This window comes from Primulina huaijiensis, chromosome 2 (assembly GCF_012295235.1).
Source record: "Primulina huaijiensis isolate GDHJ02 chromosome 2, ASM1229523v2, whole genome shotgun sequence".
Taxonomy (NCBI): domain Eukaryota; kingdom Viridiplantae; phylum Streptophyta; class Magnoliopsida; order Lamiales; family Gesneriaceae; genus Primulina; species Primulina huaijiensis.
In genome coordinates, this window is record NC_133307.1 from 24,935,967 (window position 1) to 24,962,363 (window position 26,397).

At 35.5% G+C, this 26,397-nt stretch overlaps 5 protein-coding genes, 1 non-coding gene and 2 pseudogenes across 6 annotated transcripts; 4 read left to right on the forward strand and 4 right to left on the reverse strand.

Annotated features, from left to right (window-relative positions):
- The first annotated feature begins 1,584 nt into the window (after positions 1–1,584).
- LOC140970885 (GDP-L-galactose phosphorylase 1-like) lies at positions 1,585–4,093 on the forward strand (annotated as a pseudogene).
- Positions 4,094–4,881: 788 nt separating this feature from the next.
- LOC140960536 (probable calcium-binding protein CML18) lies at positions 4,882–5,519 on the reverse strand. The gene has a single exon (XM_073418841.1). It carries the CDS (start codon positions 5,472–5,474, stop codon positions 5,031–5,033), a length of 444 nt encoding a protein of 147 aa, XP_073274942.1. The 5' UTR covers positions 5,475–5,519; the 3' UTR covers positions 4,882–5,030.
- An 862-nt stretch (positions 5,520–6,381) lies between these two features.
- On the forward strand, positions 6,382–6,463 carry TRNAS-AGA (transfer RNA serine (anticodon AGA)). The gene has a single exon. It is a non-coding gene; the product is annotated as a tRNA-Ser (tRNA).
- A 1,509-nt stretch (positions 6,464–7,972) lies between these two features.
- Positions 7,973–10,529, forward strand: LOC140970886 (uncharacterized). The gene is made up of 2 exons (XM_073432845.1): positions 7,973–8,429; positions 9,495–10,529. The coding sequence occupies exons 1-2, from the start codon at positions 8,152–8,154 to the stop codon at positions 10,309–10,311; spliced, it is 1,095 nt and encodes a 364-aa protein (XP_073288946.1). The 5' UTR covers positions 7,973–8,151; the 3' UTR covers positions 10,312–10,529.
- Positions 10,530–14,086: 3,557 nt separating this feature from the next.
- LOC140970887 (uncharacterized) lies at positions 14,087–16,505 on the reverse strand. Its single transcript, XM_073432846.1, has 4 exons — positions 16,243–16,505; positions 15,689–16,041; positions 15,378–15,420; positions 14,087–14,759 (listed from the first exon to the last, which is right to left on the reverse strand). Exons 1-4 carry the CDS (start codon positions 16,364–16,366, stop codon positions 14,302–14,304), a joined length of 978 nt encoding a protein of 325 aa, XP_073288947.1. The 5' UTR covers positions 16,367–16,505; the 3' UTR covers positions 14,087–14,301.
- Positions 16,506–18,184: 1,679 nt separating this feature from the next.
- Positions 18,185–20,098, forward strand: LOC140970888 (protein PIN-LIKES 2-like). The gene has a single exon (XM_073432847.1). It carries the CDS (start codon positions 18,610–18,612, stop codon positions 19,969–19,971), a length of 1,362 nt encoding a protein of 453 aa, XP_073288948.1. The 5' UTR covers positions 18,185–18,609; the 3' UTR covers positions 19,972–20,098.
- Positions 20,099–20,579: 481 nt separating this feature from the next.
- On the reverse strand, positions 20,580–22,263 carry LOC140970889 (eukaryotic translation initiation factor 5-like; annotated as a pseudogene).
- A 2,068-nt stretch (positions 22,264–24,331) lies between these two features.
- Positions 24,332–26,394, reverse strand: LOC140957826 (protein DETOXIFICATION 14-like). Its single transcript, XM_073415220.1, has 7 exons — positions 26,152–26,394; positions 25,500–26,044; positions 25,317–25,403; positions 25,183–25,239; positions 24,858–25,096; positions 24,531–24,736; positions 24,332–24,391 (listed from the first exon to the last, which is right to left on the reverse strand). The coding sequence occupies exons 1-7, from the start codon at positions 26,380–26,382 to the stop codon at positions 24,332–24,334; spliced, it is 1,425 nt and encodes a 474-aa protein (XP_073271321.1). The 5' UTR covers positions 26,383–26,394.
- Positions 26,395–26,397: the final 3 nt, after the last annotated feature.

The window sequence follows — 26,397 nt, forward strand, 5'->3', positions numbered from 1 at the left end:
ACCACATTAGTGATTTCGACATAATTTAATAATTCTTGATTGTATTTAATAGACAATATCTTTTATATGATATATACAAGTTATGATAACAAGATAATAAAGATTAAAAATGATTTAATTAATAATTAAAATTCCTAGCAAAATTTGCTTGTTCTTCCCCTTACCCATTTTATTTGGTATCTGAGAATTTCCCTCATTAGCTGATCAGTCTTATAATAAATAATATTATTTTCATTCGATAAAAATTACAAGATTTCCCCTAAAAGAAGGGTTAGGATATAGTTACTTAACACGAAGTTATTAAATAAGTGATTTAGATATTAAATTTTAATGACTGGACTTAATTTATTTTGACGGTGGTAATTCACAAAAATAAACATAAGTGTTTTTATGGGACTGTCATCATTCGAGTGCTATTTGAGAAGATGAGTCTATGTTACATCGGAAGATATACTTCTGGTGTATTTGCTGTAAAATAAAAAAAATATTGATGGACTCCGATTTTTTATTTTAAAATGAATTGATCGACTGATCGTCGTATACAAAAAAGTAGGAGTAAATATACCAGTGCACCATAGATTTGAGAATACGTCAGAATCTTTCTTTAAGATATTTCTTCTTATTATTTCAATTTAAAGTCGAAGCAGCCTACGATATGGAAGTATGCCCGCATTTTACTTTGAAAAAGGACAGATGAGAACTACTTCTATTCTACATAATAATGTCAATACAAAAACTTGTGTGAGACGGTCTCACGGGTCGTATTTGTGAGACGGATCTCTTATTTGGGTCATCCATAAAAAAAATATTACTTTTTATGCTAAGAGTATTACTTTTTATTATGAATATGGGTAGGATTGACCCGTTTCACAGATTAAGATCCGTGAGACGGTCTCACATGAGACCAATTTATCTTCTACTATTCATTCACTACATTTTTTGCTTTATTCAAATAGAATAATGGAAGAAAATCCACAAAGTGTGTTTGGATGCAAAACAAAGGATACAATTTGATCAGACCACACGACATAATAGATCAGCCACGAATTTATTCATCAATGGTCGGTTTATACATGCATGATCTCAATTTTTCAAGTATTTTTTAGAAGAAAATTAATTTAAAATTTTTTATATATAATGCTATAAAAGAGCTTTTTAAAAAAAAAAAAATTAGTTAAGAAATTGAAGTAGAAGTCTGGAAGCTATATTTTTGGACGATGGTTTAAAGTGGGCCGGCCAACAATCCGATCAGCTAAGCCCATAATAACAAAATGTGGATAACTTGATGAATAAGATTCTTTACTGAACAGAACTAACCCAAGATTTCAAAATCTTCAATCCAAATCCAATAACGAATCTTCTACTTTATTTGAATTTTTTTTTAGTTATTCTATTAAAAAAAATTTAGTGCCACGCTAAATACTCGCCTTCAAAAGAGTGGTGAGGAGAGAAAGCAGCGGAGTACCGATCGGCCCCCATATCCTCCATTCAATATACAAATCCAGAATTAGGACAAACCCTCAAATCTTCTTGTGTTTCATCCCAATTTTGTAGTACTTTGATAGAATTTTCGGTGGGGAAATTTTCAATCACGGCTCTATTTGGATTCATCGGTTGCCACTTTGAAGCTTCAACGGTTGAACGATATCAGGAAGCGGTGGCTTTCAATTGTGCATTGGACGACAAGCACAGGACCCATCTCCTCACGGAGGCCGGGGTGCTCTGCCCTCGGAAGGCGGCTGCCCCTCTGATCTTCTCTTCCTCGCCGGCGGAGGCTGCGTTCCTTTCGTCGACACCCCGGTTTAAACTAATTGTAAAGCAGTGAATCTTCGTTTACTATTGTTGATTTTAATTTTCTTTCGGGATAGAGATAGAAATGTTGACTATAAAGAGGGTGCAACTGTGGTTTCAAACTATAAAGAGAATGCTCCATTGGAGGACCACAAAAGCGTGACGCTGGGCTGCGGCCGCAATTGCCTCGGAAGCTGCTGCTTGCCGGGTATTTTCTTGGATTAAATATTACTGTATTTATGACATTATTTGATAATAATTTCTAGATTTTTTGTTGAGCTAAATTAATTGTATTGGGAGTTCAGCGAAAGAAAATCACGAGCGTATATTACTCAAGTTGTATGATGATTTGCTGATGTGCTTCGCTGAAAGGTTGCTAGGGTCATCGGTAAAAAAATAAAGTCAAATGTTTTATTAGGACAGTATCTAGCCTCTATTTATTTATTGCTTATGAGGAAGTAGCAAACAGTAGGAAACCTCTTGATAAGTCTGAGTTATACTTAGATTACTTATTTACTTTTTTTCCTTTTCCAGTTTCTAAGTTACCCGTATACAAGTTTAAGAATCTTGATCATTCCATAGTTGCGGAAGATAAATGTGAATTTTGTGATGGAGGAATTTCTCAGATGTCCTTTTTAAACAATTTTTTGTTAGGACAGTGGGAGGATCGCATGAGTAGAGGACTTTTTAGGTACGACGTAACATCCTGTGAGACAAAGGTCATTCCAGGGAAGTATGGTTTTATTGCACAGCTGAACGAGGGGCGCCATCTCAAGAAACGTCCGACAGAATTTCGTATTGACAAGGTCATCCAACCCTTCGATGATAGCAAATTTAACTTCACTAAAGTGGGGCAAGAGGAAATGCTCTTTAGGTTTGAGCCAGGCACCGGAAACAAATCTTACTACTGTGCCAGTGCCTCCGCATCAACCCGGGAAAGTTCACCCACAGTGGTTACGATTAATGTGAGTTTGTTTTACCACATGACTGAAATTGGTAAACATCGATGCCACATGTTTTGATTTAAATAATTTGTGCACTTGTTTTTCAGGTGAGCCCGATAGAGTACGGGCATGTGCTTCTGATTCCTTAATAAATTGTGCACTTGTTTTCAGGTGAGCCCGATAGAGTACGGGCATGTGCTTCTGATACCCCATGTTCTTGATTACACGCAACAGAAGATTGACCCAAACAGCCTCCTGCTTGCTCTTTGCTTAGCTAGAGAAGCATCAGACCCCTTTTTTAGAGTGGGTTATAACAGTTTGGGTGCATTTGCCACGATCAATCACCTTCACTTTCAGGTGATTAAGCAGCATTGTGTTTTGTTGGGGATTACGTGTAATATAGCTCTTAAGTTTAGCCACTTAACGATCATTTCAGCATCTATTGTTTGTAGGCATATTACTTATCAGTACCTTTCCCATTAGAAAGGGCACCGACTTGCACGATAATGAACAGCAAGGGATTGAATGAAGTTGGAGTGATGGTTTCCGAGCTACTGGATTATCCTGTGCGAGTTTTTGTTTTTGAAGCTGGATGTAAATTGCGTATGTTATCTGACGTCGTCGCGAGTTGTTGCTTTTACCTGCAGAATAACAACATTCCTTTCAATATACTGATTTCCAATTTTGGCCACAGGGTATTTTTGCTACCTCAGGTGATTTTTCTCACGAAATCGTTTGCAATTTTCTTGTTGTTCAGAAAGATACATATCAAACATATATATGATAAAGATACCATTCTTAAAGAAGTTGAGGCTAACTTTTGACTTTCTTAATGACCATTATTATGTGCTAAGTGTAAAAATTGAATATTCTTCTCTTCTATGAATATCCAGTGTTACGCCCAGAAGCAAGCACGTGGAGAAGTAAACCACAAACTTTTAGATACTCAAGTTAACCCAGCCGTTTGGGAAATGAGTGGGCATATTGTGCTGAAGCGGAGAAAGGATTTTGTTGAAGCATCTGAAGAATACGCTTGCAAACTACTCTCTGAGGTTTCTCTACCAGATGACCAATTTCTTGAGGCGAAGGAGCATATTATTGAGGTAACCAGCCGGCTGTCCCAAGAAGAACCTGCCTCCATACAACAGGAGAGTGACTTTGTTACTTCGTATCTTCCTCAAGATTGCCTTGTCCTGCTCTGAATTTCTTAAATTTTCTGCTTGGCTCGCTAAATTGTAGTTGTTATTCTCGTTCTTTTGTTCTTCTGCTCCCGTGTTTGATCTGTGGCTTGAGTGGCTTGTTAAAGATATTATGAACTGGGAAACGAATGCTTTTCTTATAAATATTTTCTTTTGTCTGATGCTGATTGCATTGCCGGTTGACAGACAGGCAATTAATGAAATGGTTCTGACAAAGAAGCTAGTAGAAATTAAATTCGTTATTTTTTTGTTTGAAAAAAGTGAATGCCCTGGCAATTCAACTGGCTCTGTTTTAAGTTGTTTGCCTTTATTCTTGTGTTTGATGGCATGCATATACCAGTCTGCTACTTGGAAGACAGATTCTCTAAATATGTGTTCTCTTGTATGCGTTTAAAATCGTTTATATTTGTTTAGAGCCCAAGTTTCGGATATTGGTGCTAGTACTCTTTGGGTTATTTGATCACAAGTCATTTTTTGAAATGAGCTGTGATAGTCGAGATTACCTGAATTTTATCGTTAGGAGGATGCCAAATTGGATGGATCTATAATATAGAAAAGTTTCTCAACTCATGAAATTCCTTTTTACAGTATTAAACATTAATCCTTAACGAAGATACGTTGTCAAAAGATCAATGAATCTTTGACAAACCCCCATCTTTATCTCTTAATTATTAATATTTTATGGTGTTGGCAAGTGGCTGAATGCCACTCAAGATTCCACGTACCAAGATTCCGAAATCCAACTTTCGTAGATATTTTTATCATCTTCGGGCCATTCAGCCATTTGCCAAGTCCATCTAATAATCAATTTTGTTAGATGTTGCAAACAATCTTATAATATGTGGATAAAAACATTTTTTTTTTTGTATCAAGAATGATCTATCGTCTACGAAATATATTAACTCTGGATGATTATATCTATCGTATGTACGTACGAGGGTAGTGAATAAGGTGGATATATATGGTTTATCGAATGAAAAAGCAGAAACCCCAACGAAAGTCTGAGACTTGCAGTATCTGCGCAAATGTATATATATTGGTTACAATAATTTACGTGTATGCATGAAAGTTAAACAAGAAACTGAACTGTCAGTAATCACGAAGATCTTCCCATCATCCTTTTGAACTCGTCGAAGTTAACGCACCCATCACCGTCGACATCAACGGAGCCAATCATCCTCCGGCAATCCTTGAGCGAGCACTTGTCCCCTAGTCGGCCGAGCACGTCGTGCAGCTCACTCGCCGAGATCTTCCCGTTCTTATCCTTGTCGTACAATTCAAACGCCTCTTCCAGCTCCTTGTTTCTGTCCCCTCCGCGGCAATGGAACGCCTTAAACTCGTTGAAGTCTATGAATCCATCGCCGTCGGAGTCTAGCTCGGACATCGCGCGTGCCGCCTCGTCCGCGGCGGTGGTGGCGGAGCCGAGGCTGGTGAGTATGGCAGTGAGTTCCTGTAGGGAGATTTTACCGTCGCCGTTGGCGTCGTATTTGTTGAAAATTTGCTGTAGTTGTTGGTGCGTAAGTGGTTTTGCTTTCTCCATTGCTTTCTTATTTTCCTTGTGCCGTGGTTTTCTATTGTGCTTTTGGGTATTTATAGCCCAGAGGGTGGGGGGTAACGTGGCTTGAATACGCGTGGAGAATGAAGCGAATGTGATTTTTAATTTGGGTTTATCGGTTAAATGGANTTCTGCGCATGATGTCCGAAATCGACACCGACGGAGATGGCTTCATTTCTTTTGATGAATTCACAGAATTTGCCAGGGCGAATAGGGGACTTTTCAAAGATGTAGCAAAGTTATTCTAGTCCTTGTCATTTCACTAAAAATGATCACGGGATTAACTAGCTTTTGGAAATCAGTTAATGTCTCGAAATTCATGTTTCGTTATGGTCGTTAAGATATATATAATATTGTATGATATAAAAATTTTCATCCATTCGATGTTTGGTAAGTTTCGCTATAGGTAAAATATATGGCGTGAATGATTCTTTACACTAACTTATATATACATATTATGCATCAAAAGTTTATAAAATATATGTTGAGAAGAAAATATGTCTGTTAAATCTATAAAACCTAACATTTTTAACAAAGAAAATGTAAAAGTTATCACGGACAAAGTTAAATCGTGTCGAATATTTGTTTTATTGATCATGAAAATATTTTATTAGCATTCAAGGTTATTTTTTCCGAAATAATATAATCCAATTTGTATTTGACAATAATTGACTCGATGGTTTAATTATGGGTCAATAGATTGAACCAATGATTTCCTGCTTTGACTGTGTTAAGTATCGGATATCGGTTATAAATTATGCAAAATAAAGTTTTCAGCTACATTATTTAACTTTTTTAATCTGTGCTTTTAATTTTTATAATAATTCGCCTAGTTTGATTGAATAAAAAATATTTTAAATATAAATATTTCTTAGTCACTCTAGCAAGCATCGTGGGCGTGCCGGAGTGGTTATCGGGCATGACTAGAAATCATGTGGGCTCTGCCCGCGCAGGTTCGAATCCTGCCGCTCACGTTTTTTTTTCTCTTTTCAAAATAATAACTAACAATTAATTCTACTTTATTTAACTATTATTATTATTATTTATTCGTTATCAATTATTTGTAACTATGTTGTTAAATTAGAATATATTGTAGGCAAAAATTTGTGTGAGACGGTCTCACGTCTCGTATTTGTGAGACGGATCTCTTATTTGGTCATCCATGAAAAAATATTACTTTTTATGCTAAGAGTATTGCTTTTTATTGTTAATATGAGTAGGGTTGACCCGTCTCACAGATTAAGATCAGTGAGACGGTCTCACATGAGACCCACTCTATATTGTAAATATCAAATTATTTTTTCAGCTATCCGAATGCTTTTTTAATTATTATTTATCTCAACTAGTCCTCAAAATTGGTTATGAATTTTAGTTTCAACACATGAAATAACACGAAAACTATAGTGAGACAGTCTTATAAATCAATTTTGTGAGATAGATTTCCAATACATTTCATGAAAAAATATTATGGTTATACTAAAACTATTACTTTTCAATTTAATGTCACGAAAATAGATATTGAGACCGTCTCACAAGAAATCTACAGAAAAAAAAATAAATGTTGATTTTGAGGTCAAAATAGTTTGTTTATATGAAATACAAGCTTTATTGGATGATGATACAAAAAACTCTAGCTTAAACGTATTTGAAAAAAAAAATGCGACGAATCAAACTTTAATCGTATTTAAAAAGTTTCCTGATTTACTTCGTGCCAAATATATAAGCTCAAACTTGATTTATAAACGTAAATTATGGAATTTAAAGTAAAACAAAATGAAAAATGAGATTATTATTTTATTTAAATTTGGATGATTTAATATCTAAGTATAAATCCATATATTTTTAGATGAATGTTTTTTTAACGGTAGTACTAAAAGAATACTAATCACATGCGCCTCAATTCAAAGTGACAAAGAAACTCAAACAACAGAACCGGTAGTTGATTCGTTTGTGAGATAATTCATATCCCAAATATATTCCCTATTTTTATATTACTCGACTAATTTTGTCTTGTATATTTATTTAATCAAGTTTAATATTGTTTTGTGCCCACTTTCCGACACTGTTATTTAGTGAACTTGAAATTCGTTCTAATTAACATTAAATTTATATAAACATATAATATGTAGATTTAAAGTTTATAATATTATTTTTCTAAATAACAAAAATATAATTAAGGAGAAGTTGGTGAAAAATTTTCAATCAAAATATTTCTTTGGTTTCACTCCCTACTCATAAAATTGTGGTACTATGTCATACAAATTTTGGTACACTTCATGTGGAAATGTGGTACAATTCATGTGAAAATGTGGTACTAAAAAAATATCCAGAGACTGAATACAAAAAAAAACGACGGTTAGAGACTGAAAGCCAATTTACCGAATAATTAAAATGTATGTATTTGAAATCCTTCAAACGCAATCTCAAGGAATTAGACATTAAAGCAACCGAACTAACTACCAACCTAAACTGGCCCAGACCACAAAAGAAGCCGTTGTTGAAAAAGCCTCCACCCTTATCTAACCAACCCTACCACCCCTGTAACCGTTGCTTAACGCCTCCGCGCCTTTTCTCAACGCCTACGCGGCTACGCTTCTCTCGTCTCCAAATCTTCTTCGGACTCTTACTCTCTCCAAAACCCACAGCTAGAAAGAAAGCAAACATGAGATCAGAGGCTGATTCTGAAACTGCGAATTCGCCGTTGTCTTCTTTATCGTCATCCCCCGTCAATCAGGCGCTTCTCCTAGTTCAATCCGACGATCCGGAGTTGCGGCTGCGGGCGGCGAAGGAGATTCGAAGGTTGACGAAGACATCGCAGCGGTGCCGCCGTGTTTTATCTGGTGCAGTGGAGCCGCTTGTCGACATGCTCAGCTGTGACTCAGCTGAATTTAAAGAGGCAGCCCTCGCCGCACTGCTTAACCTCGCCGTCAAAGATGAAATGTAAGAGCAAATATATGCTGCGTATTGTAATTGATCGTGAAGTGTGCTGCCTTTGGCTGCTCCGATTTTGAAACTGAAGTTGGTATCAAGATTGTTTTTTGGAATGTAGTTGATATCAAGATTTTGAATTCGATTAATTGTTCCATATTCCTAGCTTTCTTATGTTCGGAATTAGGTATCTGTTCAACGTACCCCTATCTTTTCTTTGATAATCTTTAATTTCGCTCTTCTTTGGTACTCTGTTAGTAGATTGTCATCTTGTTCCTGTAGTTTGATCATGTTGATTGATTAATGCTTTATTTTAAAAGATCTTTTATTGTTCTCGATCTGTGACTGGTGCTGGAAAATATTTAATACTGATTGAAGATTAAGCAATATGAACACTTCTCAGAAGGGCTCAATTGCTACCTTTAAGTTCACACTTTCTTTGGTACCCTGTTCCCGGAGAAGATAATTTATTGTTCTCTTTGATCAGTGCTGGCAAAAATTAATAACAATTAGAAGGCTAAACTATATTATAATGTGATATTCCTCAAAGGGCTCTTTCTTTAACAATTGTTCTGGTCCAAATGTACGGATATTTCGAGTACAAATAATCAACAAGCCGTTTCGTGTCATGTTGGAAACAGACCACACAGAACATGCTGTGGTTTTTCTTCTAGATTTACGAGGACTTTTTCACAAGGACAACATTTTAAATTTAGTTTTTCTCTTTTTGTTTTTATGCCCTTCTACCAATAACCAAAATTTCATTTTTAGTGTTTATCAAATTAAAAAAAAAAAAAAAAGTTCACTTCGGGTGAAAGTGCGAGTTTTTAACTTACATAATTTATGCAACCAAAGTTGAAATTTTTTCCACCGCCCAGACAGTCACAACCAGTGTTCTGTTATATTCTTCTGTTTCCATGCCATGTTCATTGAAGAAGATTCATGAATCATAGTTGTCGTGTTAACCAAAAGTTTGTTTCGAAGAAATAACTGCTCCTATTTTATAGAACAGAAATCGTCGAGGCTGATCTTTTCAAGTCTAACTTACCGCGTAATCGCGTTTCTCCCTATTTACAGGAACAAGATGAGTATAATTAATGCCGGGGCCTTAGAACCAATTATCTGCTTCCTTCACTCGGAGAATCTGACTTTGCAGGAACATGCAGCTGCTGCTTTGATTACTCTTTCTGCCTCATCTGTAAACAAGCCAATAATCAGCTCTTCTGGTGCCATCCCTCATCTTGTGGAAACCATAAAAGAAGGCAGTCCACAAGTTAGATCCGATGCTATAATGGTGCTTTACAATCTATCAACTCATCAACAAAATATAAGTCTGATTCTTGAAGAAGAACCGATTCCTTCCTTAGTTGAAGTGCTCAAAACTTGCAAGGAATCTTCCAAAACAGCGGAGAAGTGCACCGCTCTGATCGAATCCTTGGTGAGTTTTGATGAGGGAAGAAGGGCTTTAACATGCGAAGAAGGTGGAATACTTGCAGTAGTTGAAGTGCTCGAGAGCGGGTTACCTCAAAGCCGAGAGCATGCAGTTGGTGCGCTTCTGACAATGTGCGAAAGCGATCGGTCAAAGTACCGAGAGCCGATTCTGAAGGAGGGTGCGATACCAGGACTTCTTGAGCTCACTGTTCAAGGGACGCCTAAATCTCAATCAAAAGCCCAGATACTTTTGCGACTGCTGAGAGAGAACCCTTATCCAAGATCTAATCTTGAACCGGATACACTAGAGAATATAGTGTGCAACATCATATCTCAGATAAGTGAGGAGGATCAATCAGAAAAGGCGAAACAGATGCTTGCTGAGATGGTGCAAGTTAGCATGGAACAGAGCTTAAGACATTTACAACGAAGGGCCTCGATGGTTTGCACTCCCCTTGATTGAAATTCCATCAGGTGTGAGTGACCATGGATTATTGCCCTCTCTCTCAAAAGGGAAAACAAATAATTTGCTTTGTAATAGCACAGATGCAAGTCCGGGCATTCGTTATGGATGCCGGGTGACTGGTAAGTATTGTCATGTTTATTTATTTTGCTTAAAAGAAAAAGTAATACTAATTGGGCGAGGCGAACTTTTCAACTGTGACCATGTCGAGAAATAACACGATGCAGTATGCCCCCCCTTGTGAGTTTCACCCCTATATGTGTGGTATGGATATTTTTATTGGTTACGTATTACCATATATTTCTCAAGTACCCATATCAATCGCGAATTTTCTGGAGTATTTGTCTTCCTATAATATAACGAAATTTTAGCTCTTAGATCGTTAACACATGCTATCAACTTTCATTAAAACGCGTCACTTCATTAAATTAAATAAAAGTATCCATCATTAAGAAAATACAGAAGACATTATTGTATCCTGAAACTTATCCATTCATTTTCACCGAAGACAATAACTAAAAATATAAAATATGAATATAGTAAAAAAATATTGCATTTCAATTCACTAATAATATGATATATATTTAAAATTGCAATTTCATTATATTATATATAAATGTGAGACAACTTTATCATTCTTGCAACATATTTTAATTTTCGAAAATTATTGTATCTCGTATCCGTGGTATTACGTATTTTGTATTCGTGCTAAGTAGGTGGCCACTTGTTTTTTCGGTTGGAATCGTAATGAGATTACCGAGAAAAACGTCAAGAGAAGTTTATATACTATTGTTCGAATGTGATTTTCAATATATTTTTTTATATATATTGTTGATATTTATATTTAATTTAAACACATTAATATTTTTAAAAGTACGATATATATTTTATATTAAAAGGAAATAGTACTATAATTCTCCCTTTCGTCCCTTCCAAGATCGCCTTCAACAGTTAGGCGTATAGACCACTCAACACAACTTCCATAGATAATAACACTTCCAATTTGGCCATTATAGTTGACTTTAAGTCAATCGATCGACTCCACTTTTGATAACTGGTAAAACACGATAATCTAGTCTAGTCAAAAATTCATTTTTTTTAAAAAAATGAAACATTGGGGCATGTATTCCAAATACTTTTATAAATTAATCATAAATCTATATGATAATAAACGCCAAATCATGATAAATTAGGACCACACAAACAAAAAATGAAAGCGAAATACAAGATAATCCGAAAAAGGTGATGTAATATAAAGACTAAATATATATTTTTAATTTTATTATATATTTTTCCCCATATTATTCTAGGTACCATCTATATATTATAGTGGCATTCTTGAATTCTTGTTAACTAATTTTGTATTTAAACACGTAGAAGACTAAGTGCCTTCAAGTATCAATTTTTTATCTTTTGGGTTTACTTAATGCACCTAAAAAAATAGGAGCCGCGGATTCTCAAAATATAAAAAATAAAAGGGTGTCAATCAAACTTTGTCGTAGAATTCCCAATATTGGCAAATTCACTAAAAAATGTAAAGAATATCCATTCAATGTTATTTTAATAGTTGGCTACCTTTACTTTACTAAGTGCTCCAACTATATATTTAACTTCACAATTTCTCAACACAACCTTAATCACTTTGCTTCATCCTCCATCACAACGGCCGACACCTCTTCTTCTGTGATCTGCCCATCTCTAATCATGGCAAGACCTATGCCACTACTCCTAACACAGAAAATCCATTTATTATTACCAGGATCAGTCACCTTCTTGATATTTTTAGCAGCAGTTCTTTCTGTGTTTTCCGTTGTAACTTTTCTGTGTGGCTCTCACGGAAAAGAGAAGAAAACTGTGAGATTGGGAGGTGAAAAGAAGCCTGTGATTCGAAAGCTACACAGCGGATTAAGCAGCAAAGCTCTGCTGATGGCGAAAATGATTTCTTGGAGAAAAGTGCAGGACGATCAAGGTGAGGAAGAAGAAGAAGACCCCGTCTATGGCCATGATCAGGATTTTGAGGGAGACGACGGAGATGACGTCGTTTGGAAGAAGACCATCATCAAAGGAGAAAAGTGTCGGCCTCTGGATTTCTCGGGAAAGATTTTGTATGATTGTAATGGAAATCTTCTTCCAAATTAATTTGTTTTATCATTATTATTATTATTGATAATTTTTATTGTTCTATGAATATTGCATGTGTTTAATTTGAAAAGAAAGTGTTTGGACAAGAACTCTCATTAGACCTCACGAACTAATTTGTGCGTCAATTTTTTATTTGAGTTATCAATTAAAAATTATTATTTTTTATGCTAAGAGTATTATTTTTTAGTGTGAATATCAGTAGAATTCATCCGTCTCACAGATAAAAATTCGTGAGTCCGTACTTATTATTTATTTTATTGGCATAAAAATCATAAAATTAGATTATGAGAGTTCCTTGCGTTTTGCCCAATAAGTCGTCACACACAAATGTTCAAAAAAGAGAAATTTGAATGCATATTTTTAAAAGAAGTTTCTTGCAAGATGATAACAATAATTAATACTATAAAATAAAACAAAACAGAACAAAACAAAACGGAAAAAGAAAAAAAAATGCAGTGGACTCGGAAGCTTATAGAGCAGACGACCCGAGTCAATGAACGGGTCAAGTGGGCAGCACGTTTATAAATTACAGTCAACCTCGCTTGTGACTTTGTCAATACTAGACTTGACTCCACCATATATANTTTGATCTTTATTCGTCAACAGATCAACCATGTTCATATTTACAATAAAAAATAATATTTTTTAATGAACGAACGAAATAAATTATTTTCGTATCGTAAAATTGAATCATGAGACTGTCTCGTATAAGTTATAAATCTTTTGAAGTTGGAAATTAGTTTCTAAAATATTAGCATTTTAGAAATTACAAGTTCATGGTGACATATACAAAGAATAAGTCGTGGTTGGGTAGCACTGGCGTGTACAAACCCCAACTGTCTACCAAATCTTTATGAGGTTTAATTACAAGCTACGGCCACCCATCGCTTCTCTAACCCAATTAATGTACCACAGACCAATACTACGATATTTTACTTCATCCACGATTCCGTCCAAATTTGTAGGTGAAAGCAAAGAGTATATCAGTCTTATTTTAACTTTTAAAACACACTTTCCATATTCTCTCTATTAATTCGCGGTTGTTTAGTGCATTACCAACTATTGGATTTTGAATGAAAATTTATATTATCAACTATTGACATAAACACACTAGAAAGATGTGTTAATACAAAGTGGACATTTATCGAATTTGTCGCTTCACACATTTACCAAGTAATACTCGCGTATCTCATTTAAGTGGACATCATACCAATATCAATCATTTTTTTCATCATTTATAAAAATAGACAAAAGATATTTATGCATAAAAATACTTAGTCCTTTGGCACACGATAGATAATAGTTCTTAATCTCGGTTGGAAAAATTATTAAAAGGGACATATTGTAAAGCAAGGTATTTGCATATTCATCCTTTAATTGTAAAGTTACTTAACTCGCAAAGTTTATCTTAAGTTTCTGTTAAAGACAGTGTTACTTGAATACAAAGTAATCGACGATCTAAAATTAGAATAAGTTTAAACAAAATATCTTTCCGATTATTTTATAATGAATTGAATTATAATAATTCAAATGCATTGACATGTTGGACATAAATAATTATTTGCACAGTAATCGCTTTGGTGATTATGTTGCGGTAGAGAGTAGTACAAAAGAATGCATATAAAAGCTTCAATAGTATATGCAATACAAGTTATTTTATAAACTCATTTGGAATGGAGTGTAGTTTACATGCATCTTTGTGTAGGAGTGACAAAAAGGAAAGGGCTCTATAAAATCAAGTCAACAAATATTACTCCATCAGAATAGGAAGCAGCTTAAAACAACCACAATATAGCAAGATTGCTCTCAATATTTTAGTCTTTGCCTCGTTCCGACCAACTTAAGCTTTCAAATGGAAGTTACAGAATCACCGTCACTACTTTCACTGTCGCTACTACTGCTTCCGCTCCCACTTCCACTTCCACTACCACTCCCACTGCCACTGCTCTCACTTCCGCTACTACCACTTGAGCTAGAAGTCTGGCTTTTTCTTTCTTCTGCATTGACCTGTGCTCTCAGTGCTTCAGCAGCATTCGGACCCTTATTGGCTTCATCGTCACTGACATCAACATCGGCAATCTCATCATCTGTATCAATCGGTATATTGATATCAATGCCAGTGTTATACTCTTTTACACCAATAGCACTGCGATCAGCTGCTGCATTATCATCATCGTCCTCGTCAGCATTCATTATATCCAACTGCTCCTCCAGGTCATCCTCATTCTCATGGTCCGGTGATGAATTTGGAGGCTTTGCTTGGGATGCAGGATAATCAACAGGCTTTTCTTGTCTTGGTTTTGTATCTGGTTCAACAATAGCAAAAAACATCACCACCGGATGACGAATATTCTCAACTTCACCAATTTACGAAGATCATCCCCCCACATGCCGATTGAATTTCACATTAATAAAACACGATTTGGAAAACAAAAGAGGATGTCTAACCTCATAAAAAGGAAATATAGTGCTACTTTCATGAAATTATAATCTTAAGCTTCCTCAAAAGAGTACAATTGTTAGACTCATCAGGAAGGATTATCACATAATAAAGTTGCAGAAATAATATTAAAGACCAAATCATAGCCAAGCAATGAAAAAATCACGTTTGCCACACCTAAACATCTCCCGAAATAATATATACAAACATAGTGCATCTCATCCATGTAAGGAGGGAGACGTAAATATTTTGCTGTTTTTCATATTTTGTGAGCGAAGTCATGTGAATTTCCTTAAAAATCAGGAAAAGCATATATATTTTTATTAATTCTAGAAGGATAATTTTATCATTCGAACATAAAGCATATTTTTATGCGCCCCTCAACTATAGGATCAATCAACCATATGGCTTTTCCCGTTGGTTAGTGATAGGCGGGAATCACGACCATACTCTGTCCACAAATTCTGGAGTAACAAAAACATGCCTGAGTTCTTGAAGTCCCCAATGTCAATTCGTTCCACTTCAACCTGCAAGATTATATAAATAAAAAGTTTCAGTCGAGTTCAACATCAACAAACATTTTCAGTCATCACAACACATCGTTCAGAATCAAAATACACATCTTCTTTTTAAAACCACTTTTATAGATAATAAAGGAACCATCCAACTGGGATATTTAAAGTAAAGTTTTCCTAGTGAGAAGACAGTGCACTACAGCCATTTCAAATCTCAAAACTGAACCATAATATTCATATGACAAAACAATCAACAGAAGAGTTACGAGAGAGCACGCACCGGCATTGCATGAATGGCATCTTTAAACGTGGGTTGATGCTTCACCCCTTTCCCAACAGGTGGTGGACTTGCATCAGAAAGTCCAGCTGATGCAGCTAAAGTGGCTGTGGATTCACCCTGCATCCGGTTATGCCTCAAACGCTTAACGGCCCTGTGCAACCGCTCCAATCTGAAGGATTCACCATCAAAGAAAAGAACGGCATCATTTTCCTTGTAATCCTCGCTTATACCCTCAAATGTCACCTTGGGTTTCCCAGGTTGATTATTCTGAAACTCAACTGTAACCTTATTATCCTTGCTCTTATGCAACGTGCCACGCTGGTTCTTATCAATTGAAGCTGGCTTGAATTCATCTGAGATATATAATATTTTTTTAAAAAAAAAAAAGAGAAAACTCAGTATTCAGCAAGGAACCTCAATACAACATCAGAACCAGTAGGGAATAATTTTCATCTTACCAACATCTCAGCAAAAGAACAATGTAACTTAAAAAATGAACCTTGCGTAAAGGGAAAACATTAATAAATGGTTGAATCAAGCCAGTAAACACATACAGCGAAGAGTGCAGAACTTTGAGGAGTGATGAGGATCCTTCAAGGAGGAGCCCAGTGTCAGATTGTACCATCGATCGGCTTGCGGCGCAGTACTGGGCTCATTACTGCTGTTGATCCCAGCCATTTTTGTTGCGATTACTTCCCCAAATCCACAACAGCCTTATCGTCTAGGGTTTGAAGAGGGGATTGGATTGAAGAAGACACAAGATCATGGATGAGGATAATGTTGTCTTTTTACCTAGGACACGTGTCGTTTAACGGATAAGAGGAGGGTGGGATATCATGCTATCTCCAACCCATAAATCTATAAACTGCACTAAAATAGTACAATTTCTGCACCAAATATAATATTCATCTCCAACCTATTTACTTTAAATCTTCCACTAAAAAGTATATTCTAAAATATTTTTTATTTCCTATTTATTTATAAATTTAACAATATAATTATAATTAATGTTAATATTAGTATTATAATTATAATTTTATTTTTATTAATAGTTAATTTTATTTATTTGATTCTTATATATATTAACTCTAATATTTATAATATGAATTAATACAAATGTTTCATTATTAAAATTGACATAATTTTAAATAGATAATTTATTTTTAAACTTAATATGAATCCAAATTCAAACATGTGAACAACTATATTCCTCCCACAAATGATCAATATTCGAATTTGTATTGCAATTATTTATTATCTTTGTATTTGTATTTCAATTGGGTATTATAATTTTAATTTCAAAATTTTGCTGTTTGTTTTTCTGATATTTTATCAATTATATATTTACGAGAGTTAAAAATATCAAAAATAAAATAAAAAACTAGAAATATTTTTATAAATTTTCTAATATAATTTTTTTTAATTTTTATTATGAATTATATTTTATATCAACATAATTTAATTTTACTCATCAATTATATAATATTATTATTAAAAATATTTAATACATATTTATATTAATTAAAAAACATTAACAAAATTTAAAAAAAAAAAAAAACCCAAACCCAGCGCCAAAATGGCGCTGGGTTTCTCCTCTGCGCCGAATTTGGCGCAGAGGAGGGAGGCTGAGCCAGTTTGGAAAAATGGCGCAGCCTCCGTTGGAGGCAAAACCCTGCGCTATCATAGCGTGATAGCGCATGGTTGGAGATGGCCTCGGAAAGCTCATTTGTATGATTATAAATATAAATTTGTGGGTCACTTTAAATAAAACCCTTTTTATGATATTAATTTATAATTTTTTATTCAGGGTTATTTTGGGTATTTAAACAAATTTACAAATACAATCTTTTATTTACATCGAACATATTACACATTATATTATTATTTCATAGTCATACAAATCAAACATATTATAAATATCACGCTAATTTTTTATCCTTATTTATCATCTATTTATCACTCATATAAGAGAGCCGTCACTTTTCCTATCTACATATGCACTACTGGTAGTTTAGAGTGAGTCTCATGTGAGACCGTCTCACACAAGTTTTTGCCGGTAGTTTAACTCAATATTCAGTAAATACTTTAAGTATTTTTTAATACTATAATTGTTTGCGAGTTTAATCGCGGCTTAAAAAAAATACCACATCATATTATAACAAAAAAAATAGTTGGAATTATAATATTTAACTGATAATTTTATAGCATTGAAAAAACATATACATCAATTTGAATATATAATATATCTTAAAATTTTCATTCATTAAAACACAATATAAAGATTTAAGTAGATTTGGGAGAAAATACATAACATGCTTTGACATTATTTGTATACAAAAATAATTTAGTATAAGGACAAAAACAATTTTTTTAAATTCATAAAAATATAATTATATAATTTAAATATCAAGTTAGTTAATAATTGATATTCGAAGTTTATTTTTTTAAAAAAAACATATGTCCACGTGCGGATATATAATTTGATTATAGTTAAAATATAATTGAAATGCTGTCTCCTTGTTAGCTAAAAGGGTGGAGAAACTATTGGCTTCTCGCTGATCGCACCCTAACTCCCGGAGTACTTCCAAATCCCCTACCGAACACGAAAGCTCTGCGTCCTTTGAAGAAATCCTTGTTTTCAATTTTTTGAGTTTTTTTTCCAGATTCAATGATTTAAATTTATTGCTGTTTTGGATGTTATTTTGCTTGTTGATGTTTCAGGAGTTTGGTTACGGTGTTTTGTTTCGAATTTGCCTCAGGGTTTGTTTCTGCTGAATCTCCTTATTGCCCCATATGGAAGTCTCAAAATCTGTTTTCTGAATTCCCGTTGTCGATTAGGGTTTGAATTTCTGAAATAAATATTGTGGGAGATTTTGTGGGGTTTGTTTCTTTTTCTAAAAGTTTGATTTTTGGAGTTTAGGATGGAATCCATTTTTGCTCAAAATCAGAATAGTATGCACTCCACTAGGGAAGATCTTATACACTCCATTCTTCCGTTACTGAAACTCATCTGTCTAACTGTTTTTGGGTTAATTCTCGCTCACCCGACAACGCAATTGGTTCCAAAGGCCACTTTCAAGCTTCTTAGCAAGCTCGTGTTTGCATTGTTCTTGCCTTGTGTGATTTTCACTCATCTCGGGGAAGCTATAACTCTGAAGAATTTTGTCCGATGGTGGTTTATACCTGTTAATGTGATTCTTAGTACTGCTATAGGCTGTGTTCTGGGCTTCATAGTGGCAAAGATATGCCGCCCTCCTCCAGAATTCGTAAGATTTACAGTTATTATGACGGCGTTTGGAAACACGGGCAACCTCCCTCTTGCTATTGTCGGGTCCATTTGCCATAGCTCCGATAATCTATTTGGTCCAGAATGTCACACGAATGGGGTAGCTTATGTATCTTTTGCTCAATGGGTTGCTGTTCTTCTTGTCTATACTCTGGTTTACCACATGATGGAGCCGCCATTGGAATATTACGAGCTTGTTGAGGATGATCTTGAAATTCAGGAACATTTATTAACGAATGATTTTAGCCGGCCACTCGTTGTAGAAGCTGAATGGCCCGGAATGGAAGATAGAGAAACTGAGCACTGTAAAACTCCATTAATAGCCAGAGTATTTGGGAATGCATCGAGCATTTCTCAAATTTCTATTCCGGATCCTGATTCATCGGATGGAGTATGTTCACGTCCTGGGAGTCCAAAATCACTCAGATGCTTAGCTGAGCCACGAATGGTTAGAAAAATAAGAATTGTTGCTGAGAAAACTCCAATCTCTCACATTCTTCAGCCCCCGACATTTGCTACATTGTTGGCTTTTCTGATTGGTATGATTCCGCCTATCAAATCTGTTCTCTATGGTGATAATGCTCCACTTGCATTCATCACGGATAGTTTAGAAATATTGGCTGGAGCGATGGTGCCTTTGGTAATGCTCATTCTTGGAGGGATGCTTGCTGAGGGTCCCAACGAATCAAAACTTGGAATCAGAACTACAGTCGGCATTATTGTTGCGAGACTCTTGGTTCTCCCCTTAGTAGGCGTAGGGATTGTTTCTTTGGCAGATAGACTAAATTTTTTGATCCATGGGGATATGATGTATCGATTCGTGCTTCTTTTGCAGTACTCGACACCGAGTGCCATCTTGTTGGGAGCAGTGGCTAGCTTGAGGGGTTATGCAGTAAAAGAAGCTTCGGCCCTACTCTTTTGGCAACATGTCTTCGCTGTTTTCTCACTGGCAATGTGTGCCATAGTTTACTTTAAGATGCTGCTTCCTTATGCTTGAGCTCTGTTTTCTACTACAATAACTTGTGTGTGTGTATGCTATAGTATTTAATGGAATGAAGAAGGGCGTGGACTTTGCCTGCTAAGCTCGTGTTTAACGTTGCCTTTATTAATCTTTTAATTGTGAACCGTGAGGAGAACGAGCTTTTTCATATGAATTTAGATCGATTTAGGATCCCATTCAAGCTTGAGACTCTACTTAATTACATCCCCAAGCCAACCTATATAGAGCAAAACACCACATCTGAAGTTTCTACTTACGCTTAAGATCAAATAACGGAAATAATTCTAAGAAAAGAACAACCAGACTTCAACCTACGAACCTACGAAGTTTTACTTTCTCGAGAACCAAAAGCAAGGCGACAAAATAACAGTTGACCAGCACGACACCAGCCAAAAAACGTAGGCTTGGTGACGGAGAAGATGAGGGTGAGAAATACAAATTGCCGCAGAGCTGGAAAGGGAAAATTTTAGGCTGAATCTACCAAGTTATTTTTCTGTATGGATCAAATCCAATTTACCTCTGAAATTTTGGGGTCAATAATATATTACACCAAATACAACACAAAAGAGAATATATAACACATAAATATAACATTAGAAAGAGAAAACACAAAATGACAAACATGATTTATTCATAGTTGGTCGTCCAGTTTAGAATCAGCATAGAGCCTGTAATCTAAGTAGAACAAAAATACACAATGCTTCTCCAAACAAGGAGTGGAAATTTGGTAATTTTCTCAAAATTCACGCAATTTATTCATTCACCGCTTTCCGACTCGGCACTTTGGAGCCAATCAACAAAGGGTTTAGCATTCTTCCGGAAAGGCGAGTCCTTGTTGCTTCCAACCGCTCCTTCCTCGTACCACTGCACGATACTTTCTTCGTCCAATACATCAGCATCATACAGAGCTTTCAAAACAAGAGCCACTTCCTTCATAGCTGATGGGTTCTGCTTCTGACAGAACTCCTCAATAGCTCGAAGCAGAAGCAGCTGTGAACCCTCACTCTGACCAACAGCAGCAGCAAGATAATTCTTCTTCTTTGCAACCACCTTCGCAAAGCCTTTGTCAATTCGTGCAAAAAGTGCTTCATAAAGAGCAATCATCACCTCCAGGGGAGAGCCCAAAAATGATCTTAAAAGGGATTGAAATGCGTTGACACTAATTCCCTTGTCAAGCCTTGCTTTCATCTCCTCCACAAGATTCTCGTGAATCACTCAACATCATTGACCATAGATTCATCAACTGCAGATGAAGCAGTTGCTTTGGAAACTTTTTCTTTCTCGTCAGTAGAAAGCATCACCATGCCAGCTGTAACAGAACTCAGTTGCTCATGAACGTGTTGGCGAGCAGCTTCCAATGAAGTATCAGTTTGCCACTGAATATCATCCTCACGTTCATCATTCTCTTCTCTGTCATCTGTTTGGTTTCTGGGTGATTTGTGCTCCTCATCAGAGCCTCCAGCTTTCTTTTTGCTAGAGCTTATTTTTGCAAGTCCTTCCTTGGAAGACCCTTTCTTCTTAACATCTTTCTTGAGCTTATTCTGCTCCTCATCTGCAGCCTCGCCTTCCTTGAGCCGCTCCTTCTCAGCTCTCCTTAAAATTTATTTTCCTTGGAGCCCTTCTTTGGTTCAGGAGGGTTCTTGATTATAAATGTCGCGAGCTTGTCCCGCATGTCCACATTTGAAACGAAACCACAGGCAGCACATTTCATTTGAATCATCTGGTTTTATCAAGATCTCGGTTTCAGGGTTCCCACAAGCATAGCACTGGACATACTTCTTAATAAAAGTTTCAAGAAGACTAGCAAGCTTGGCAGTATCATGGGCTCCATTCACAAGGGCAGTTCCAGTTTTCTCATCAAACTTAGATTGAGCTCCAAGTTCACAACCGAAATGTTTTGTAGCGTAGGAAGCCGGCCTTGCTAAAGCCTTTGCAATGTCAACCATGTTCACAATGTTAGTTTTGATGCCATTACCACGACCCTCTATCTTGGTAATCATTTTGGGCATCTTGTATCTGTAAAAGGCATCATCACTGTTGCTTGCACCTATGTTTTGCAAAGCCATTTTTGCGCCAACACAAATAATCAGATATAAAAGTTCTTATGTTACCAATAAAAAGTGTCTGGATTCAGTAGATAACATCATCCAAAGACTTTGCAGAACGAAAAGACTGATTGTTTGGGAAGAATTAAGGTTGCGGTCTGCTGCAACCTAACAATCCAGTGTATTCCAGCGTCGAGCCGAGATGCATACAGTCAACTTCTTTGAATTTTTTTTTTTTTTTTTGGGGGGGGGGGGGGGGGGGGGGGGGGGGGGTTCTTTCTTCTTGGTGAAGGGCAATATTCTCCAAGCAGCCCGACTGTTCCGAAACAGAGACCTGCCTGTTCGGACATAAAAGAGGCTGCAACTTGAACAAAGTTCAAAATGATAATCTACAGAGAGCAAATGAACCTGAAAGCACGAAAACCGCAAATTTTAAAAAAAAAAAAAAAAGAAAAGAAAAATGGATTCGTAGACAAATAGAAATCTCACGTAAACTCAACAGAGCATTAGCTTCCAAAACTCTACCGAAATAAACCACAGAACAAGACAGATATAGAAACTAACAGAATTTAAAACCCACAAACCACAAACCAAAGGCAATAAAAACACAACATTAGCAACGAAGTGAGACAAATGGACAATGATAAAAATTCATTAAACGAAAACAGCAATCTAGTAAACAAAAATTCTTTCCATCCACACAGAAAAATAAGTCAAAAGCAGCACAAACTTGAAGGAAACGAAAAGTGGGTTACGGAAGGAGCTATACCCTATTGCAGAACAACCCAAAAATACACGGAGGATAACAGGAGGGTCGGCCGAGTGAGATGGCTTAAGCGCAAGGGTTCGGACTTGGAATCAGCAGATGTGCTTTTCTTGCTGTGTGGGCTAACGGCTTAAGCGCAATGATATGATTTCAAACCCGGGCCCCTCTTTTAATTTTATTTCTGCTTTTTTCTCAAATGTTATTAAATATATATTTTTAATTAATTATTAGTAAAATATATGAAACTTTATTTTTTTAAATACTATTATTAATTAATAGAAATAGGAAAGAAATTACTTAATTAATATTATGAGTAAATTTTCTATATTTTGTTAATAATTTTAAAAATGTGAGTTAAAAATTAAAAAATAAAAATAAAAGGAGGTAATTTCAAGGCCGTGATTCTTACTACAAATGTTTAAGAATTTTGTTAAATTAAATATTTTTTTATCATTTATGTTATTTAATTAAAAAAAACAATGATTCTTATCCTTTATATATTTTTAGTAATGGTATATTATTATTATTCCAACAGAGCAAAGGAAAGCCAAGTTTAATTTTTTCTTTAAAAAAAATCGAATTTCGACTTTGAAATGTATTTATTGATAAAATAGGAAGTTTTATTAGTTTTAAGTTATTGAAATACTCAAGATTGATTATTTAATAGATATTTGATGATGATAATAATAATAATAAAAATACATATTGGAATTTGATTAGTTAAGTTTTGACTCTCAACAAGGAAAACACGTTTTCAGCATAGTTGAAGCCTTACTACATCACCAAATACCAATTGCTTTCAAACATGTCTACTAGCAAATGAGCTTTATGACTAGGAAGGGCCAGTAACGAAATAAATATTTTGGAAATTCAATTATTTTAGCAAAGAAATTTTAAAGAGGAATGATAAAAATTCCCTTTCAATGAGTAATTGTTTCGGACTAAATTTGACATTTCATATAGGTTCTAATGCTATTATAAAAAAAATTAGCTTTTATTTATTTTCGAAAAACATGTTATATTTATATTAATATGGAACGGGATATATTGATGTTTAATTTTAACATTTTTTATAGAATGTAGGGAGATATTTACCTTATTAACTTATATCTCACGTAACTGTTTGAATTTTCGTTTACGTAAAAGTATATTCTGGATTAACTTGTTGAGTCAAATATTGAGCAACCAAAATTTAATGGTGCGATATTCCATTAAATTGTAAATTATCGTTAAGATTTAGAGAAACATTTAATTTACGAAAAACTAATAAATAGCAAAATCATTTTATAAAGCTTAAAATGAATATTGATAGTTGGTGAACTTGATCCATAAAAGCACATGAAAACACATGGTCTTTGAATGATTGAAAACAAAGTCTTGACAAGGAAAAACAAGGATTTGGAATGCTACAAAGATACAAACTTTAAATCTTAGATCATATTTCAATTGGTCAATTATTTCTTATTATATTTGGTCAATATAAAGTACACAAAAAATTGATATAAAATAAAATTGAAGGTGTACACATACATGCATCTACCATTATTCAATTGCTATTTTGGATGTTCTCTCCCTCTTGATGTACCCTTTCCTCGGCTTTTGTGGCCTGGACGGATAACCAATGCAAATATAATATAAATGGTCGGAAAGTATTTGCAACCTTTTTATATTTTTCTCAGTAAATTTAAAAATCTAGAATCTGAAATTTATTTGAAGAGAATTGATGAAGGAATGTAGAGCGAAACCTGTTTTTGCCAATTGGTGAAAGCTGTAACAAGGGATAGAATGGTGGATTGTAGCACAGAAGCAATCACTATTCCGATCCAAAGTCCCTTTGCTTTTAAATGAACAACAAAACCCAAAACCACTACCGATGGAATTCCGACTAGATAGAATGCCCCCAAGTTCACATAAGCACCGATATGTTGCCACCCACTCCCTCTAGCAATTCCTGATGCACAAAAAATGAACTTCTTTTAGGCCAAAATTTATTCTTTCTGGATACTTTTTCATCTCTTTGAAGATCTGAATGACTCGGTGGCAAATGTAGCCAAAAACCATACTAGACGAACCCGAGATGACTGCTTGTAAGCTATCTGTGACAATAGAGAGACAAATCAAAGGAGTCATGACAGATATGTCATGCACCACTTGTTTCTCTTTGCTAAAAGCTCGGCCCAGGATGTGTCGGCTGCAGAAGAGAGCTATTGTTACGGCTGTCGTTTCTGTGGCAACAAGAAACATGACGGCCCAAACTGCAACTCGAGCCTTCTGTGGATTTCCAGCACCCAATTCGTTTGAAACCCGAGTGCTATAAAATATGACAAGACGTGTATTATCTTGGTATTTATTAGAAGTTATATATAGAATATTTACAGAGATAGAATCGAAGCAGACCTCGCTGCAACTCCGAATCCATATGGAACGGTGAAGTGCAACGTTGAAATTGTCAGGCTGATAAAAACAAATAAACTTCAAGATCATATTACTTGTCATCGGTCGAATTAACAGTTTTTATCCATAGTGCATACCATATTGATAATACTGATGTTTCAAGTGTCGGATTCGGTAATAGACCAGACAGCAAAACAAGCACTTCCATTAACCACCATTTCAAGCTACAAAAATATAAAACCACAGTCCACAATTGATAACAAATTTAGAAACTCTGTGAAATTATATAAAGAAGAGGATATCAGAGAAGATGAGAATACCAAACCATCACTGCGGAAGGGATCGCCAAACGAAAGAACTCTCCCATAACAAAAAAAGCATCAGTTGTGAATGTCAAACGCGTGTTTTTGCATGAACGTGAAAATTTGACGTATATTGCAAGCATAAGCACATATAACCAATTTGAAACAGAGAAGGCCATAGCTGCACCAATGGTTCCTAGGTGAAACTTATATATGAAAACCCAACTCGCAGGCACGTGGGAACATAGAACAGCAAAGGAACTTACGACAATCGGAAAAATCAAGCTCTGAGTCTGCAAATATCTCACGAGAGGCTTAGAAATCGCAGCTCCGATCAACCCAGGAATGAGCCAAATAGCGTATTTTCGTGCTTCCAAAGAGATAGTAGGATCTTGTCTCATAAACACAAGTATTTTATCCGTGAAAGTCCACAGAAGACAGATCGGTGCACAAACAAGAATCAGCGAAAAAATTGCAGCGTAAGTATATCTACCGAGCTTGTGGTATTGCTTTGCTCCATAAGCCTGCCCACAAAGAGTCTCTAGACCGCCAACCAATCCCGACTAACAGTACGTTCAAAATTTCAACAAAAAGAAGTAAAATGGCTGTGTTAATTTCTATTCGAGTAACATATTTTCAAGAAAATGCTTATCAGCAGAAGGGTATTCACCAGAAGACTGAATCCCGTGACATTGGCTACTGAAGTGGCAATGGCAACGCTAGATAACTCAAGCTGGCCGAGTCGTCCCACCATCATTATCGACACAACTTGCAACAAATACTGCAAAATTGTGACCATCGCCATTGGTGCAGCTATATGACCAGCTTTCTTAGTTTCTCGGACGAAAGCTCCCCACGTCGTGCTCCATTTCTTGGCTTCCATATCTTCTTTCAAGCTCATCTTCAAAATAATAAC

Bases quoted from the DNA above. Each gene is read 5' to 3' on its own strand.
- LOC140960536 (XM_073418841.1), bottom strand. From the start codon at position 5,474: ATGGAGAAAGCAAAACCACTTACGCACCAACAACTACAGCAAATTTTC.
- LOC140970886 (XM_073432845.1), top strand. From the start codon at position 8,152: ATGAGATCAGAGGCTGATTCTGAAACTGCGAATTCGCCGTTGTCTTCT. The intron at 8,430-9,494 runs GTAAGAGCAAAT...CCCTATTTACAG, and splicing joins CTCGCCGTCAAAGATGAAAT to GAACAAGATGAGTATAATTA.
- LOC140970887 (XM_073432846.1), bottom strand. From the start codon at position 16,366: ATGGCTGGGATCAACAGCAGTAATGAGCCCAGTACTGCGCCGCAAGCC. The intron at 16,042-16,242 runs GTATGTGTTTAC...TATATATCTCAG, and splicing joins AAAGTTCTGCACTCTTCGCT to ATGAATTCAAGCCAGCTTCA. The intron at 15,421-15,688 runs GTGCGTGCTCTC...ATAATCTTGCAG, and splicing joins ATGCCATTCATGCAATGCCG to GTTGAAGTGGAACGAATTGA.
- LOC140970888 (XM_073432847.1), top strand. From the start codon at position 18,610: ATGGAATCCATTTTTGCTCAAAATCAGAATAGTATGCACTCCACTAGG.
- LOC140957826 (XM_073415220.1), bottom strand. From the start codon at position 26,382: ATGAGCTTGAAAGAAGATATGGAAGCCAAGAAATGGAGCACGACGTGG. The intron at 25,097-25,182 runs GTCTGCTTCGAT...CATATTTTATAG, and splicing joins GGATTCGGAGTTGCAGCGAG to CACTCGGGTTTCAAACGAAT. The intron at 24,392-24,530 runs GTTTCGCTCTAC...TTATCCGTCCAG, and splicing joins TCACCAATTGGCAAAAACAG to GCCACAAAAGCCGAGGAAAG.